This window comes from Telopea speciosissima, chromosome 1 (genome assembly GCF_018873765.1).
Source record: "Telopea speciosissima isolate NSW1024214 ecotype Mountain lineage chromosome 1, Tspe_v1, whole genome shotgun sequence".
Lineage (NCBI taxonomy): Eukaryota > Viridiplantae > Streptophyta > Magnoliopsida > Proteales > Proteaceae > Telopea > Telopea speciosissima.
In genome coordinates this window covers 20,990,686-21,008,983 of record NC_057916.1, presented here as the reverse complement: position 1 = coordinate 21,008,983, position 18,298 = coordinate 20,990,686, and the positions used below count along the sequence as shown (strand labels likewise).

General features: G+C 38.9%; 4 protein-coding genes, 1 non-coding gene and 1 pseudogene across 5 annotated transcripts in view; 4 read left to right on the top strand and 2 right to left on the bottom strand.

The window, feature by feature from the left end:
* The first annotated feature begins 721 nt into the window (after nucleotides 1-721).
* On the top strand, nucleotides 722-793 carry TRNAD-GUC. Its single transcript has one exon. It is a non-coding gene; the product is annotated as a tRNA-Asp (tRNA).
* Nucleotides 794-2,063: 1,270 nt separating this feature from the next.
* LOC122667599 lies at nucleotides 2,064-8,668 on the top strand (annotated as a pseudogene).
* Nucleotides 3,095-3,822, top strand: LOC122672183 (putative lipid-transfer protein DIR1). The gene is made up of 2 exons (XM_043869681.1): nucleotides 3,095-3,515; nucleotides 3,612-3,822. Exons 1-2 carry the CDS (start codon nucleotides 3,176-3,178, stop codon nucleotides 3,626-3,628), a joined length of 357 nt encoding a protein of 118 aa, XP_043725616.1. The 5' UTR covers nucleotides 3,095-3,175; the 3' UTR covers nucleotides 3,629-3,822.
* A 77-nt stretch (nucleotides 8,669-8,745) lies between the features above and the next one.
* Nucleotides 8,746-9,499, top strand: LOC122672174 (putative lipid-transfer protein DIR1). The gene is made up of 2 exons (XM_043869674.1): nucleotides 8,746-9,212; nucleotides 9,309-9,499. The coding sequence occupies exons 1-2, from the start codon at nucleotides 8,873-8,875 to the stop codon at nucleotides 9,323-9,325; spliced, it is 357 nt and encodes a 118-aa protein (XP_043725609.1). The 5' UTR covers nucleotides 8,746-8,872; the 3' UTR covers nucleotides 9,326-9,499.
* Nucleotides 9,500-10,580: 1,081 nt separating this feature from the next.
* Nucleotides 10,581-13,093, bottom strand: LOC122666308. The gene is made up of 6 exons (XM_043862508.1): nucleotides 12,950-13,093; nucleotides 12,442-12,535; nucleotides 11,714-11,892; nucleotides 11,501-11,573; nucleotides 11,342-11,402; nucleotides 10,581-10,847 (listed from the first exon to the last, which is right to left on the bottom strand). The coding sequence occupies exons 2-5, from the start codon at nucleotides 12,503-12,505 to the stop codon at nucleotides 11,386-11,388; spliced, it is 333 nt and encodes a 110-aa protein (XP_043718443.1). The 5' UTR covers nucleotides 12,506-12,535; nucleotides 12,950-13,093; the 3' UTR covers nucleotides 10,581-10,847; nucleotides 11,342-11,385.
* The window catches only part of LOC122666270 (probable proteasome inhibitor), a 31,333-nt gene continuing 25,796 nt past the window's right edge, over nucleotides 12,762-18,298 (bottom strand). The window contains exon 11 of the mRNA XM_043862455.1: nucleotides 12,762-12,773. The gene's annotated coding sequence lies outside the window, so the exon portion shown is untranslated. The remainder of the gene's footprint in view (nucleotides 12,774-18,298) is intronic.

Here is an 18,298-nt window from a genome sequence, read left to right as displayed (position 1 = left end):
CTTATCACATAGACTAACACTGCCATGTGACAAATAGTAAAGCGTTGTACTTCAATAGGCATAGTGATATGAAGAAAACCCTTATCAAAATATTTTGATTGGAAATACAATTACGTACAATTGTTAGAGTTTAGAAATGGACTAAATATTTCCCATGACACCCACTTAAAATTGAAACTATCTGCTCCCACCCGAAATATTGTAGCATCCCCTAAAAAATGTCTTAAATACCCCCTATTTGATGGGTTGCCCTAAATACCCTCTTTCATTCGATGGAAACTACACAAGGGGCGTCAGAAAGGATCCCTCTCCCTTGGAAATATTATTTGGGATGTAAGCCAAAAGACCATCTAAATGAATTTTACGACTAAGGCCTATAATAATAGAAATATCAAATCCACCAAATGGATACATTAACACAAGGTTTTTAAATACTAATTTGGTAAAAGGAATGCCAACTAGTCTCTAGGCGTAGCGTGTGGCTGCGAGCCCAACACGAAAAGATTGGTGCACCCCCTGGAAATGATCTGGGGCGGCTGGTCTTTTTGCGTTGGATTGTGTTTAGGCACAGGCACACGCTGTGTCTAGCGACCACTTAGCATTCTTTCTCTGTACTAATTTTTATGGCTAGTTTTTCTTCCTACACAAGCACTATAAATTGCTCTTCTTTCAGTTATTAAAGATTAATAAAAATATATTATGAAGATACGGTACATATAAAGTCGTTGTAGTATAGTGGTAAGTATTCCCGCCTGTCACGCGGGTGACCCGGGTTCGATCCCCGGCAACGGCGTCTATATCTTTTATTTTTGGTTGCCCACTTGCCCCGTTTATTTTTCAGTTTTATAGCTGCTAAAATTACCAAATTCCCACTGAATTTCTTGATCCTCTATTCTGAAAATCCAAAATCTTTGTGCATTTCGTTTTCTAGTTGCTGAACGAAAATGGACTCCAAGCTTCGTCGGTAATTCAGCACGAACATCCACTGATCCACATGACAGTCACAGGAGGTTTGCTAATGGCATTAAGCGATACTTCTGCTGGGTAGGTAAAAATTTTACAACGCAAAAGAGAAAAAATAGGAATGGAGGGGGTTGGGGGGGGGGTTCTGTTCTGTCCTGTTTTTAGTTCTTAGATAAATTTGTGAAAGGATTACTCGCTAATTTCATGTCATTGACTTCATTCCTGCTGTTCTTCTTGTTTTTGTGCTTTTTTTTTTGGGTAGAACTTGTTTTTGTGCATTTGAAGAAGAGCGAATCGAGTATGCGACAATTGGACTAGAGGTAAATGAGTTTAGTCCTTCTTATCTTGTATTACAACAATGTATCTCTGTAACAAGGCTATAAGAGGAATGAAAAATCTATCTGGTTAACTTAGCTTGAGCATGGAGTTGTGCAGTTGTGCTGTTAAAGGAAAGCTTATTGGTCCACTGAATAAACAAACAATCATATTGACTATAAATAAGTGAGATTCTGGATTTTACATCGCTGAAAATGGTAGAGAACCACCATGGGCAGACCTTTATTGGGATGGGAAAGGAAAAAAAGAAGAGAAAAAAAACAGAGTTTAATCTTCATTCAAAAACTCTAGACAAAAAGAAGGAAATATAAAACCAAATAAAGAAGAAAAGAGCCTATTATATGCTACAGTTAGAGTTCTCAGAGTTATAGAATTTACAGTATCCAATAACTCTTTCCTCTGCTGAAAAACTGATACATGGCTCCCATTTCAACTTCTTTTTTTTTTTTTTGGGGGGGGGGGGTCTATCCTATCTTACTGCCCAATGGGAGTTTACTTCAGCTACATGAGAGAGGTGGGAAATGAGTATGTGTGTGTGTGTGTGTGTGTGTGTGTGTGTGTATGGTGGGGGGGGGGGGGTTAGAGAGGAGGGCCTTCTGGACTTATGGCACAAGGTGAAGACAGGATAGTCGAACCCATGACCTCCTGAGAGCCTGCACTCTACCAACCGGGCTAACAATTTGTCTTCCCCATTTTAAACTTCATTGTATTTCTCCACAGCATTCTTCTTTCATGCAATTAAATTTCCTACTCTGTAACCAAAAATGACAAAAGATCAATTATCCACCATCTTCAGTTATCTCTCCTCCAGCTCTTCTATCTTGTTTATCTGTTGGTCACACTGTTCATGCTCCTGCAATCTTCAAAACCACATCATAGCATTAGAGAAAAACCTATCCATTGATCATTTATATTTTCCTGCTGCATGGAACCATCTCTCCATTTCTTCAAAACCACTTCTAAAGCTCCTCAAAATTACTGTCTTTGTCAAGAAATGGCCACCCAGGAATCTTTCGGAGGGCTGGAACGACATGCCTTGACCCTTCATCTTGCACCTTGCCCTTGCCAAAAGAGGTCATGAACTACACATCTTCACCACAAATGCATATGAATTTCAAACCTGTCAAAACCAACAGCCGTAAGTTACCTGGATCAGCCCTGGTTTGGAAGCATTTCTTGTCCAAAACACTACTAGAAAACCATTTGATTTGGTTAACACTGAAGATGTGGGGCTTTTGCACACTCGAGCTTAGAATCTATCTAACCTTGCTGTTTCCTGGCATGGGATTGCATATGGAACCATACATTCTGACATCATCCAGAAACTTGTAAGGACTCCTGAACAACCCCAAATTTATGCTCTAAATGAGAGAGCCATTAAGGTTGTTGAAGAGGTGAAGTTCTTTCCACATTATTCTCAATACATTGCCAGTATCAACATGCGTCCTGAGTTTGACTCCCCTTACCCACTTGGGGCTCTTTATAAGGTTTGGGGGGATGAGGAGGAATTCTTTGGTTAGATACAGACGTTTGAATTTGTTCACTGCTACTAAGATGGCGGCTGCTTATGAAAGGCTCTTCTCTTATGCATATTTAGTGAAAAGAAAGAAAGGGAGAATGGGCATGATTATTGCAGGTTCCCACTTCCAATCAATCAAGAGTTGCCAAGTAATCCTCGAACAACTTTATTCAAGAGTTAGTGCTGCAATAAATAAATGGTTTTTTGCTCTAGTGCCTCCACCACTAGAACTAAGTGGATTTTAGGTGGAAGCACATTTTGGATGCAAGGTGCATTATCAAACCCAGGGTATTGGAAGAATATGTTCATTGCAATTGTAAATTTGAAGGATTTGTTCATTGCTGTTGTATTGGAGAAATGGAGGTTCAAGTGAAGCATATTGTCCTTTTGGGGTTGCTTTTGGTTTTAGGTATCACTGGCATTGAAAAGGTTCATGAGGCTAGAGAATGTGGGAGTAGTCCTGTTGAGACTGAGGCTTTGAAGCTTGCTCCATGTGTAATGGCAGGTCAAGATCAGAACACTGCACCCTCTGCCAAGTGTTGCCTTCAGATCAAGCAAATTGGAAAGAATCCCAGCTGCCTCTGTGCTGTTATGCTTTCTCAGACAGCCAAGAGTGTTGGCGTGAAACCAGAAGTTGCTGTGACCATTCCCAAGCGCTGCAACATTGCCAACCGTCCTGTTGGTTACAAGTGTGGAGGTAATACTTTCTTTACCAGCATGTTTTTGGCATTTCTCCCGACTCTTGAATGGATAGGACACCTTGTAATCTTACACATTATTGCTGGTTTTGCAGCTTACACATTGCCTTGATGAGGTAGGAAGGAGTGAACACCATGCACTGTGTATTAGGGTACGCCACTGCTAGTAGCTAATGGTGTGGTGGTGACTGTTTGTTGTTATGACTTATAACAGGTGTATCTAGCCAATAAAAGCTTTTTGTGTTATTAGCTGTAATGTGAGGATCTCTGAATAAAAAAAGTATGTGATTATGTTTGCCATGTTCAGATAATCCAATGCTTCTAGTCTTTGTTTATCACATGTGGTCAATCTTTTTTTTTTTTTTTTTGGTTGATAAGTCTCAATCTTGTTCTGCTCTTGTTCTGAAAGAAACCTACTGAGAGAGACTCTCAGAAGGAACATAATTCAGAATCTACATCCCCCTGATAAGAAGCACAACAGCAGTGGAGCACTAGACATCAACTATTCTCCAGTTTATGTAGCTTTGTTGATGGGTGCCAGCTTTAAATGAACACTACTAGGTCCTTAACATTGTTTTTAATTCCTTCTTTGATAGCTTCAACAAAGGCCATCATCATTACTACAAGCTAAGCAGTAGAAGATTTCTTGACAAAATTTCCACTGATGCTGATGCTGATGTTGGGCCTATTTTTCCTTTTCGTCAGTGGGGATGATGATTGCCTTTGTTGAAGCTACCCTGGTTTTATTTCACTCCAGTGCTCGTTTATGCGTCTCCTTTTCCAATTGTTTTTCTAGCTAGTGTTCCATTCACTCTGTACACTTTAATGGAACTTCCTCTGTTCGTAGAGTTATTGACATTTTCCCCAACAAATTTATCCAGGTCAAAGTTCATTAGAAGGAACCATAAGCGTTGAACTATGTACTAGTACTTTAAATGTGAGATGTGTGCTTTAGTAGAAGAATTGTTCATATATAGAGAAAATACTTTATTTTGAGAAGTCGAATGTATTAAGTTCAGTATAAAGGTGTGTCTAGTTGATGAGTTGTAAAACTTTTTGAGTTGATTGATTGAACAATTTCTTCATACTGTTTTGTTGTGTAATTGCCAAGACTTTAATTTTGAGCATATAAACTTTTCCCTAGTCATCATTTCTATGTTTAATAGAAATGCTATTATATTCCACACTATGCATGGCAGCCAATGCCATAACTCTATATGTCAAATCGGTTTACTAAATTAATATTGGCTATGGTTGTTGGATTGTGGCTCATAAAGGATGTCAGCCCATATGCCCAGATACAGATGCGAATCAAATTCAGATTTTCGAGTATTTGTTTACATCCCTAACTTTTGTAACCTAGACCTTTTTCTCCCCGAATGATACGATTCAGTCTCAATCCATGTTTCTCAATTGTCTTAGTCTCATGATTATCATTTTCTCATTCTTTAGAACCCATTGAATCTTCAAAAACCCTCAAGATACTCATGTGATGGTTTATCTCAGTCTGTTATCCCTAAACAAAAAATAAAAAAGGAAAAATCTCTTGAAACAGGTTTTCCTTGGACTGAAACCAACGAACTAAGCATATGCAAAGAATTGGACTAGCACATAATGTGATGGCTTTTCTAAGCTTGACCTGAGGCCGCCCTATTACCACCTCCAGATTTGTGAAAATAGAAACAAAATAGCAGTAAACAGTAATGATTTCCATAAACTCAATGTGACATGTTGATTAATAAACTATTTTGGAAACAGTATTAGCAGGGTAAGAGATCGTTGTTTGGTCGTGTAGCACCTGCATCAGCACGGGGCCAATGAGAGTGCACACAGGGACATAAAAATAAATTCAAATTTTGATTTCATGGGGGAATGGTGGTACTTTCGTGGCTCCTATGTCTACGCACAAGAGCCACACGATTAATTAGCATTCTTTTCCCCATATTAATGATATGAATATATGATACTTTCCATCGTTTTTAGTGCATGTGCGGGTACGTGTGCACGTCTGCATGCTATGCAGTTATTTGCATCATTGAGAAGATTTTAACATCTCAAAATTCCAAATCCATGGTTCAAAATGCATGACTAACCACTGTCATTTTGATATCTATTGTTGGATAGATGTTGGCAATATTTTTTCTTTGCAAAACCTCCCTACAGGCGTCCACCAAAGTAACAAGTCACTGTAATTATCAATGGGTTTCATCAACAATAGGTCAATGATGGACTTCATGTTGGGACTAACGTGCAAACACGAGAAAGAAACCACACAAACAATTACACACAAACACAAAGATTTAATGTGGTTGAGCACGGATGCCTACATCTATCCGAGAAAACTAGAAAATTTTTCACTAAGACAAAGAAATACTCTACACAGCTTTTCACCTCATTATTTGATTTCCCTTGCTTATGTCTAAGGTTTTTCCCATAAAAAACAATATATAAGCATCCTAGAAACAATAAACTGTACATAAGTACAAGTTTACCCTCATACATGTAATGGATCAAAACCCAACCCAAACACATACACATACAAGCCCAATAATAATTGTGTGCACCATTATGTTCTTGCTCTTGGGGTTAATGAAACCATTTAGATGTAATATAGTATCTTAACCAATTAAAAGTGTATTTAGGTATGATAATAATTTACTCAACAGATATTAACACATCAAGTCGTTGTAGTAGAGTGGTAAGTATTCCCGCCTGTCACGCGGGTGACCTGGGTTCGATCCCTGGCAACGGCGTTTCTTATATGTTTTTTGTTTGGTTTTGCGTCGCCTATTTTTAAGTTTTTTGATCCTCTAACCCTCTGAAGCAAAATAAAAAAATCCTTGTGCATTTCATTTTCTAGTCGCAGAACGAAAATGGACTCCATGCTTCGTTGGGAATTCAGCACGAGCATCCACTGTTCCACATGAGAGTCTCAATAAGTCTGCTAATGGAATTAACTTCTGCTAAGGTAGTCTCTATCATACTCAAGTCTCTCATTCATGGCCTCTCACCAATGGCATCTCATCAAACTCTCTCACCGAGCAAAGCATAAAGCTATGTTTTTGAGTAAATTACTCAGACCTCCTTGACCTTTCTATCAATTCAGGGAACCTCTCTTACGTTTCTGACAATTACTCAGACTTCCCCTACTTTTCAAATTGGGCTTCACTTAGTACCAGGCCGTTAACAGTGTTAATAATTAATCTATTGTAACCAAAATGCCCTTACTTATAAAGGACAACATCAACGCACCCTCTCCCTTTCTTTCTTCTTCTTCCTCCTGCAAACCTATCACTGAGCAAAGCACAAAGCTATGTTCTTTTATTCTCAACCTCATTAATCAAATTCGTGTACAAGGCTGTAGCACCTTACAAATTTATATAGAAAACTTGAAAACAGATTCAAACATTAAAAAAGAAAGATCTAACCCAATCATTAGCTAATGAGTTAGAGGTGTGAAGAAACTTGTAGGTCCCTCCCTAGTTGATGGCCATGTCGAAGGTGGAGGGGAGGGGGCTTTGCTATGCTTTTTGTTTTTTGTTTCTAGTGTCTTTCTAGACACAACTTGTATTGTGTATATTCTTTTTTTCTTTCTTTTTAATATAAATGATTCTTTAGAAAAAAAAAAAAAAAAAAACTAAAATAATGAAAGAAGCCGACTCAAAACAGACTCTTAACTAAATTAATGAAGTAAATCCTGTTTTCATATTTTCTACCCATATTTTAGGTTCATTAAAGTGATACATTACCATTACCAAAAAAAAAAAAAAAAAAAAAAAGTGATACATTACAAAGAACCCATGAGATCAAAGGCCAAACACCTATATAACTCAACCCAAGGCGTATTGCCAAATGCCAATAAATAAGACCTTTAGGCGACTTACCTGCATCAATTTTCCTTTTCTTCAAAACCACTTCTAAAGCTCTTCAAAATTGCAGTCTTTGTCAAGAAATTGCCAAACAGGAATCTTTCAGAGGGCTGCAATGACATGCCGTAACCCTTGCACTTTTTGCCATTGCCAAAAGAGACCATGAACTATAAATCAACCTGAATTCCACCTTCCCAAGATACCCACAAATCAACATGAATTTCCATCAATCGAAACCAACAGCCGTAAGTTACCTGGATATAGCCCTGGTTTTGAAGCATTTCTTTCCCAAAACACTACTGGAAAACCGTTGATGTGGTTCATACTTGGAGCGTGGGGCTTTTGCACACTCAAGCTTAGAATCTATCTGACCTTACCGTTTCCTGGCATGGGAATGCATATGGAACCATACATTCTGACATTATCCACAAACTTGTAAGGACTTCTGAACAGCCCAACACTTATGCTCTAAATGAGAGAGCCATTAGAGTTGTTGGAAGAGGTGAAGTTCTTTCCACATTATTCTCACCATGTTGCTAGTAGTGATCATGCAAGGAGATATTCTGAAAAGGATTTGTATGGTCCCTGAAGAATGTGTTCATGTTATTCTTAATGGTGTAGATGAGGAAATCTTCAAGCCAAACATTAGTGGTGAATATTCTTGGTGGAAAATGGCATTCCAGATTCAGGACCTTTGTTTTGGGGATGGCGAAGATGCTAGTGAAGAATAAAGGACATTCAATAATGTCTGAAGTTCTGAAGCAAATGTTCATGGAAGATGAGACCTTGCAAAGAAGAATCTTTGTTCTGGTAGCTGGAGATGGGCCTGGGGTGATAGATACAGAGACCTTGGTCCCAGTGTTCTGGTTTTGGGGGCCACTGGACCAGATGCAGCTGGCAAAGTTTTTATAATGTGCTCGATACCTTTCTGAACCCGACTCTTTGAGCTCAAGGATTGGATCACACCTTTTTGGAAGCTATGGTTTCGGGTAAACCAGTAATGGCTGCTAAGCTTGCCAGTCTAATCAGTTACACAGATGGGTGCACATTTTCGCCGACAGTAAGTTCATTGAAGAGGAATTTTGGAGAAGGGTGAGTTGGCTAGACACACAGGTTTGAATTTGTTCACTGCTACTAAGATGGGAGCTGCTTATGAAAGGCTCTTCTTTCATGCATATTTATTGAAAAGAAAGAAAGGTATACTGGGCATGATTATTGCAGGTTCCCACTTCCAACCAATCAAGAGTAGCCAAGTAATCCTCAACAACCCAACTCAAGAGTAGTGCTGCAATAAATAAATGGCCTTTTGCTCTAGTGCCACCACCACTAGAACCAAGTGGATTTCAGATGAATCAACTTTTTGGATGCTGGCGACAGTATAAAACCCAAGGGATTGGAAGGATTTGTTCATAGCTGTTGTGTTTGGAAGTATTAGTTCTATACTGTTGTGAATTGGAAGGATTGTTCATTGTTGTTGTATTGGAGAAATGGAGGTTCAAATGAAGCATATTTTCCTTTTGGGGTTGCTTTTGGTTTTAGGTATCACTGGCATTGAAAAGGTTCAAGGGGCTGGAGAATGTGGCAGTAGTCCTGTTGAGACTGAGGCTTTGAAGCTTACTCCGTGTGTAATGGCAGGTCAAGATGAGAACACTGAGCCCTCTGACAAGTGCTGCCTTCAGATCAAGCAAATTGGCAAGAATCCCAGCTGCCTCTGTGCTGTTATGCTTTCTCAGACAGCCAAGAGTGTTGGAGTGAAACCAGAAGTTGCTGTGACTATTCCCAAGCGTTGCAACATTGCCAACCGTCCTGTTGGTTACAAGTGTGGAGGTAAAGAGTTTCTTTATCAGCATGATTTTGGCATCTCTCTCTACTCTTGAACGGATAGGACACCTTGTAATCTTCACCTTGTTGGTTGTTTTGCAGCTTACACATTGCCTTGATGTGGTAGCAAGGAGGAGTGAACACCATGCGCTGGGGTTATTAGGGTACACACTGTTTAGTAGCTAATGGTGTGGTAGTAACTGTGTTGTTAAAACAGGTGTATAAAGCCAATAAAAGCTGCAAGTGTTATTAGATGTAATGTGAGGATCTCTGAATAATATAAGTATGTGATTATGTATACCATATTCAGATAATCTTATGCTTCTAGTCTTTGTTTATCACGAGCTTAATCTTGTCCTGTTCTTGTTCTTAAAGAAACCTACTGAGTGAGACTCTCAGACGGAACAGCAATCACAACAGTAGTGGAGCACTAGACATCAACTATTTCTCCAGTCTACGTGATTTGATGAAGGGTGCCAGCTTTTAATAACTTTGAATGGAACACTACTAGGTCCTTAACGATGTTGCTGTCATTAACAATCACAGCTTCGATCCCCCCCCCCCCCCAACAACACACACAGTTGGACCCACTGATGATCTTTCAACAGCTATCACTATGACCACTCTAATGATCATAGACTGAAAGTAAATGTTTTCCAAATTATTATATAATTCGGTCACAGTCCAAGACAGAATTTTTCTTTTTCCAATCCAACCTCGTAAGAAGGTTACCAGTCACCACTTGAAAAAGATACCATCACCATCGACCCACCTAGTAAGCAGAATCTTTCATCCTGAACCCTGAAGCTCATGGGTTCCACACATCCACAAAGTGAATTTTGTGCTGCACGACGGATGGGTATTGATCTATATTTGTTGGAGATGAGGCCTCCCCCATGAAAATAGGTGGTAGCCCAGTGCCTTTCTCCCATCCTTGCCCTGAATTGGCAGTCAATTTCACAGTAGGTGGTCCAGTGATTGAATGTCTCCTCTTCGAACTCTAGAAACAGTCAATTCACAGAGAGGTGGTCCAGCTATTGAATCTCTCTCTCTTCTCAAACTCTAGAAACCACCAATAGCTCTGACGAATGGATATTTTCATAATCCACCAAATTCTCTTTATCTAAAAACTGTTAATCACAAACTTTTTGGATGAAATTTGAGGTTGAAAAGGCCACAAGTTAGCTTTCAACGCGCAAGCATGTGGTGTGTGTGACTCAAGAATTTTTGAATTTAAATCAGAAAAAAAATTCATAGAAACTTGATTGAAACTTAACTAGGCAAATATTTTACATTTACATTATTTCTCAGTACATAATTGATAATCCACATAATTATATATATATAGAGAGAGAGAGAGAGAGAGAGAGAGAGAGTCCAAGGTACACAACCCATAAAGCAGTAATTAAAATTTACAACAACGTCCCTCTAGAGTATCTTATTATTACAGTTAAACCTACAAAGAAACAAAGACCAAATCACATTAAACGTTATGTTGCATCTGTTTGGGTAAATCAGAAGAAGCCACATAAGAGCCACCGCTGTTCCCATCCAAAGTAACACGTAACTATAGAAAACCATTTATCTTCTTCCGTATTACACATGGTAGATACAAGTCACTGCCGGGACGTTATCTAACTCCTGTAGTCAACAAATACCAGAAAAAAGTATCACTTCACGGTAAGAAACAGAGTTTTCTTAAAACAAAACAAAATTGTTTTTGTCAAACGCAACAGAGCACCTTTTTAGTGCAGTTTGAAAATTAATTATTACAATAAGTTACTATATTAGAAAAGAAGAAAACCAAAAGAACCCAAATCCAGTTTAATTTCCAAAGGTTTCAGCTTTTCATTGTTTAGGCATCTAAGGAAATTAAATCCAGCAGAAAGGGTTCCTGTGGCATGGCATAATGCTAGGATGACAACAAAAAAAGCTTTGAACAGAAGAATTGCTCTGGTTTTATAGTAGAATGATGAACAAAAGAACCAGCAAAGTTTAATAAAAGTATTACAAGAGGCATAATTTCCAAGAATAGAACCACAAACTATCTCAAATTTTCCCAAGGTGAAAAAGCATCTTTAAAATAACAATGATCCATCTGTCTTCTCCAGGAAGGATTAGAAGTTAGCAAGTACCTTAATACATAGTTGAATTTATTAACATGCTTTGAGACAAGGTTTTAGTAATAGAGTGAACCTGCAAAAAAAAAAGAAGACAAATAGGCTGTAAGCATTTTCTGGTGCCCAAACAGTATGATCCTTGTACAATTGTTTTCACTCTTGCAATGATCATACCTTGCCACCAATTGCCTCTTGAAGCACTGTGTAAATTGTCTTCACTTGAATCATCTCGCCCATCTTCCTTGTACTAATGAGATCACACAATTTTGTATTACAGAATGTTAGATATTTCATCTTTGATTGAATGGGTCACCTGTAAAATTTTCTGCCTACTTACCCATGCTCATATTACAATGGGAAAAAAAAATCACTGAATGATATACTCACAACAGGGTTAGATCCAGATGATGGCCGGGTACTGGAGGAATTCGAATAGATGTCTTGTCCACCATAGTAAAGGGATGAGCTGAGAAGGCAATGCCCCACTGACTCATCTTGATAAATGGAACCGTTATCCTTGTTGGTTGTGTTACTGTTATTACCTTCTCTGCTTTGATACTTGTTATCTGAAAAGGAAACACTTCAAATTGGAGAGATATTCCCTAGAAACATAATACATGGCTCACAAGAACAACTAGTGAAGTAAGAATGATTAATGAATCACTCTCTCATATATTAATATAGAAAGAAAGAGCATCCATCACAAGGAAAGTAAAGCTACTTCAAAGGAATATGGAAAGTTTTGTAGCCAGGACACAATGGTTGCAATAGGACTGAAACAGGGCTACTTCTTTGCTTCGGGGGAACTGAATGCACTTTTGGCTCTCATGAGCAGTGGGTGAGATTTAAAGATAATTGAAAATCAAACGGCGGACTTGAGTGAATTTTGGTTGCAACAAAGGACCAAATAAAGTGAACCGAAAGAAGACCTGAAGTTGCAGAACTACCAACCTAAGAAGCTAAGATACATATGGAGGAAGCAGCATATATATTGGTGAGTAACCAAACCATGCAGCATTCTTTCAAGTGAGAACATGTTCAGAACTTTAGATTGTATACCGTAACTGATGACTTGTTATCTTCCAAAACCAAAGACACGAGTGTGGCACACAAACCTGGAGCTCCCTGTTTGGTGTTCCAGCGATAATCCCCAGAATCTTGTTTTTTCAACGTTCCCATCAGCTCGGAGTGCGAAGAGTCCCTCTCTACCTGCTGAAATCCCAAGAACAATAATATAAGAAAAAAAAAATAATCTTTGCCAATTAAAAAAAGGGGAAAAAAGAGAGATCATCTTTAACGATAGAGAAGTTACAGAAGAGGACCCCTGCCACAGTTTAACCTGCAATAACAATTCAATTAAGCAAAACCATCAACCATAACGAATGCTCTTCTAGACTCCAAGAGAACTCAACTAGCGACACAAGTTTTGCAGAAACACAGTATAAATCTACAGCCCACTGACATGAAACAGGGCACCAAAGAACACCCAAGCAAGCGCCCACAGTCGCAGAGAGAAAGAGAGGGAGAACCAGAGGGGTCGATCAATTGAAGATATAAATGAGCAAACCCACGTGAGAAATAGTAAGAAAAAATCGTAATGACGCTAAGAAGAGAGTGACATACAAACCTGGAGCTTTGATGCAGGTGGAAAAACAGACCCGAAAATTCCCTTGGATGACGACGATTCCTTGGTTCCGAAAAGGTCAGAAGGGAACGGGGAGGACGAACCCACTTGTTTCTTCCCTTCCATATCTCTAACTTTCTCTGGCCTTTGTGTAGTAATCTCTCTCTCACACACACACAGAGAGACGCAGAACCAAAAAACAGCAGTGGGCAACTACAGAAACCGACTGGATTTTTCGGAAGGAACGATCCGCCCAAAAGAACCCAGAAGAAGGGAAAGGGATAAGATCTGCAGTGAAGATAGGGGAAGGGGGAAGCAGAAACACGTGAAGATGGCAGACGAGGGGATATGGAGAATAGGAAATAACGAGAGCGAGGAGGCAGAGGATTGAGAAGAAAGCGAGAGCTCCTTCAGCAATTTATAAGTAAAAGAAGACGGCAGTGGTGCCGCCCATGTGCCGTCATTTAAAGCACTCTTCCTCTGTTTGTTCCTTTTTCTCTCTCTCTCTCTACTCCCCTTCCACCCCCTACCTCTCTCTCTCCTCCCTCGCCGACGGTTACCATATCTCATCATCTGTAGTACATACTCTCTCTCTCTCCCTACATCTCACTCTACCCATACATCTCTCTCTTTCTCTCTCTTCCTTCCGTCAATCCTAAATTAATATATTATCCAGCGTCTTTAATTCTTTCCCCAACCATAACAGATAAGCGACGCGTGGGTCCAACACTGTGCCAGGTGGGGTGTATTGCCACCTGCCAACCTCTTAACGCTACGTGTCGCCATTGGATAACAACCGCCCTTGTCCTCCCTCCTGTTTTTTCCTAGTGTCAACTGTCAAACCCCTACGGCTCTACCCCACTCCACACCCCTCCCTCCCGCTTGCTTCTCGGTCCCACGTTTCCATGTTGTGGGCTTTTCGATTTGGATATATGAGCTGAGAGCCTCAGACAAGACTTGTGTAGGAGAGGAGAGAAGAGGAGAGAAGAAGACCCAAGGGAAGGGGTCCATTTAAAACGCAGAACACTTAATAATAGCGGTTGCGTGGAGACTGGAGAAACAACCTTATCTACTTCCCATCTATCTCTCTTTCTTCTTGTCTCTTTCCTGACTATTTCTGTTTAATGTGTTATTATAGCTGGTACACGTACACCTCCCACACTCTCTCTCTCTCTCTCTCTAATGTGTTATTATAGCTGGTACACGTACACCTCCCACACTCTCTCTCTCTCTACCATAAAGTCTAGTCAGACACATACATTGAACAAGAGCGATATTACCGATTGTGTTGGAGAGAGAGAGAGACGATACGACCCGACTTTGCTCTTATAAATGTCAGTTGGTCGGGTTTGACATGGATTTGCTGCGCTTATCCAAGACCTCCATCCACCAAATTCAAACCAGACCAGGTCGAATTGGTTCATCAAACTGGATTCCATGACTCCCCAAACCAGAAAACTTTTCCTAATCCACTCCCCTCCCCTAAAAAGAAAAGTAGAATATTTCTAAAATTCCAATGCGAACGATGGGAGGAAAGTGGTGTTCAAAGAACCAAGGGAGGGGGTGGGCCGTTAGGGAGGCAAAGAATGGGAAAAAGGTACCATTAAGTCTAGCTATCACGCAAACGAATATACCACCACCCTTCAGCCATGTGGGTCAATGATTTTTTAGAAAATCTGATATATTTGGTACCCTTTCTTCACAGTAAGGTTTAAAAGTCGGAATTATTTGGGAATTAATCGGACTTGGCTTATCTCACTCAGTCTAAATCGGTCAGACTCAATAAACAAAGAATCAAAGTTAATTAGATTTACCAATTCCTCCTCGAAACAGCCGATCCGATTTCTAAAACCCTACTGTTGAAAGGTTATATATATATGATGAATATAAGGTTATATACATGGCATTTCACATAATAAACAGGGTATTTATAGAGAATGATTTAAATTAAATTGAAGGTTAAATAAGTAAATGCAAGTCAAGCATCTAATATAATAATAATAAAATATAAAAATATAAATGTATAAAAAAGGATTAAAATACATGCTATTTTTAATCAAATATTCAGTTGCCGGACATATCTAGATATATAAACGTATACAAAAATATCCTAAGATATTTTGTTGTTCATCGAATATCTGATTAAATAATTGGACTTCAACTTCTCACTTATTAGGAGGGACTTGTGCACCAAAAATAAAAAACAAGAGGGACTTGGTTATTGGATAAGTTCCCTTGCCCATATCTAAGTCACGGGACCTTTTTCCTGCTTTCCAAGAAGGTTGTGGTCCTCTTGGGCCTTGGCCCCCCATTCTGGTCTCTTCTTTCCATGGGTCTCTTGTATGGTTTCTATTGGATCCCTTACACACGAAAAATAATAATAATAATTAAATTTAGAAGAGAATACAAATCGATCATGTGGTTCCTATGTCTAAATACAAATCAATACCTTTGTATGCAAAATGACTAATCAACTCTGATGAAATTGAAAAACACATCTAAACTAATGCTTTTGTGTGTATTTTCATTGGTTACCGTATCAATACAGGGACTATGCAATCGGTTAACAGCGTTCTCTTGCCCTTAAACTTAATACGATAAGGGCATGCAACCATTTCAGCCCTAGTGACCACAGGTGGATAACAATTACATAACCAATACATAAAATTTTGGTCTAAACTGGACAGCCAAGCAGTTTTGGGTATGGGGCAAAAGCTAGCTTTGTTTTAGTCTAAGCACAACCACCGTTGGTTTTTATCCCAAGTAAAGGGATCAATGGGTCCTTTGAAACAGTGGATAGATATATAAGGTGTCTTTCCAGTTTCGACTGCTCGTAAATTTTTCATTTTCGGATAGGTTAGAGTTGAACTCATAACCTCTACTACTGTTTTGCTTCTTTCTGACTTTTTAAAATTGTGTTATTAAATCGTGAGTTGAAGCACTTCTCTCCCTTTTGTGGTTGAAGCAGTACTTTGCATTGGTAGTGATGTCCTTCTAAAACTGAGTGTTCTTACCCTTCCAAAATTTAAGATTGTTTGTGGAATAGGAGTTTGTGATGGGACACATGGTTAAGATAGGATCTCAAATTCAAGAAGTGACCTACCAAGGTATTTTCTGTCCATCCAATGGTAAGGATGACACCCAAAAAAGGTGGGATTTTACCGGTAGTTCCGGTTCTGTCAAGAACTGACATTAAGAATTGAAAGCAATGGATGAGAGAGTGGAAAAAGAAGAAGGGATGGCAGAAGCTGCAGAGGCCCATACGATGAAAACAAATGAATGAGAGAGAATGGGGACAAAAGACCCGGTCAGATATTTGAGTTAATTTGAAAATAGAGCTGAGTACTGATGGGCCCAATTAAGTGGGCCCCCATTTAACCAGTGATGACACATCATCCATCACTATTGTGTTTTTGAATACTAATTTCTGACTACTGAGACTCGGCGCATGTTCCCCGAGTGTCCTTACCCTCAGCCATGTGTTGTTGCTGTTGTGACCAAGGCTGACTAGATAAATGTTCAATAGGAACTAACCACGTGTGACAACCGTGGCCACTGCATACTATGGCCCAGTGGTCCATTCTCTTTCTAAGATCTTCTGTATATAGTAATAAGGAAATGATCTCTACTCTCTCTTTCTTCTTTTCGTTTTTTTTTTTTCTGGCTGGATTACTATATCTGGTGGTATTATTTATGTATTAAAGGAACTTGACAGTTATGAAGATTTGTATCGAATCCATAAGTGGCAGAAAGGAAAGGAAAGGAAAGAGAGTGGATAAAGATGGGTTTTATGGGTACCTTAGAATGAGTGTTTGAAAAGAGAGTAAGAGGATAATGGATGGAAGATGGATAGATAAAAAGGGGTTCAGCTTTGAATCCTTTGATCTGTTTTGATATACTTTCAGTCTTTGATGATGGATTGGACCTAACAATAGAAGCCATTTGTAATAATATTAGGTTTGGACCCATTAAAGATTTGATCCAATTCTGAGTGTGTGTTTATCTTAAATTAAGACTATTAAAATGGGTCTCAATAAAGGCCCAATAATAGCACACCTTAAATGACCCAAACATTTTCTACCAGAGAATTAAACCTGGAAAGAAAGAGAAAGAGAAAGAGAAAGAGATAGAGTCCAACAGTTGAAAGATATGTGCAAATTAAAAACTGTCTTATCCCATTTGGGTTGGGTTGGGTTGGGTTGGGTTGTTGGGACCATTACTGGAGCTGGCTAATTAAAACTAGATGAGGACAATTCTAATGTGTTTATTTACACTCAAAGGAAATGCATGTGTCTTAATAATATTGCTTGATGACACTCTTTAAACTTATCCTAATAATTAATATGTGCTTTGATGACACACAGTCTTGACTTATCCAACCAAATATGATGAGCAGAATGAGATTCTTTGGTAGGATCAGTAACTATCATGGATAGATCTTATCATATCAGATCTCATGAAGAAAAGCTGCAAGCTTTGAGAATGATGGATGGTTAGACAGATAGATAGAGACAGATTTAATTAGTAAAATATTAATGGACAAGCTATATAACACACAACTGGATATCATATCTGAAGATTGAACCACTTGGGATCCTTTGAGCAACATTTGCTTCAACTTGAATTGAGAACATATTTCAAGCCCTCTCCTGTATTGTGACACGATTCATTGAGTGAGAGAAAGAGATATGTTACTGTGTCATCATTTATCAATCAAAAAAAAAAAGGTAGACATGTGATCGTAAAATACATGCCCCCGCATAGGGTTCCTCTCTCATCATTTAATGATGTGAGTCTCTGTATATAAATTGATAGTTACCAAAATCCCTCTCATCCTCTAGATGTGTATGATGTCAATATATGAGGGTACAATGTTACTTTGTCGCTTTCTCTCTCTCTCTCTCTCTCTTAAAAATAATTCAAATCCCTAATTAGTAACCTAAGGAAAAAGGAGCCTGCTTGAGAGTGGCCCTACACCCAGACATAGAATGGGGTGAAATGACCTCCCCGCACCCCATTAAAAAAAGAAATCCTACCCCTGTTGTTGCTTTTGCACACTCTCCCATTAGCCCCGTGTTGCCATAGGAGCCACACTCATAAAGAGAAAACTCTTCCCCATAACTTATTATAAACAAAAGTTTTCCTCATTCCAACCACCTATTTTTATTTCCCCTATTGTACGAAGTTAATAATACTCCAATTATTCCCGATAACTTTTCTATACCATCCGAACCTCAAATCTTCTAACCGTGAGTGTGGAAAAACTCGATCCTTTAATATATGGTGATTTCTTACACAAACCCTTTAACCCAAAAAAAAAAAACTAAACACTATATAGTCCACAGGTT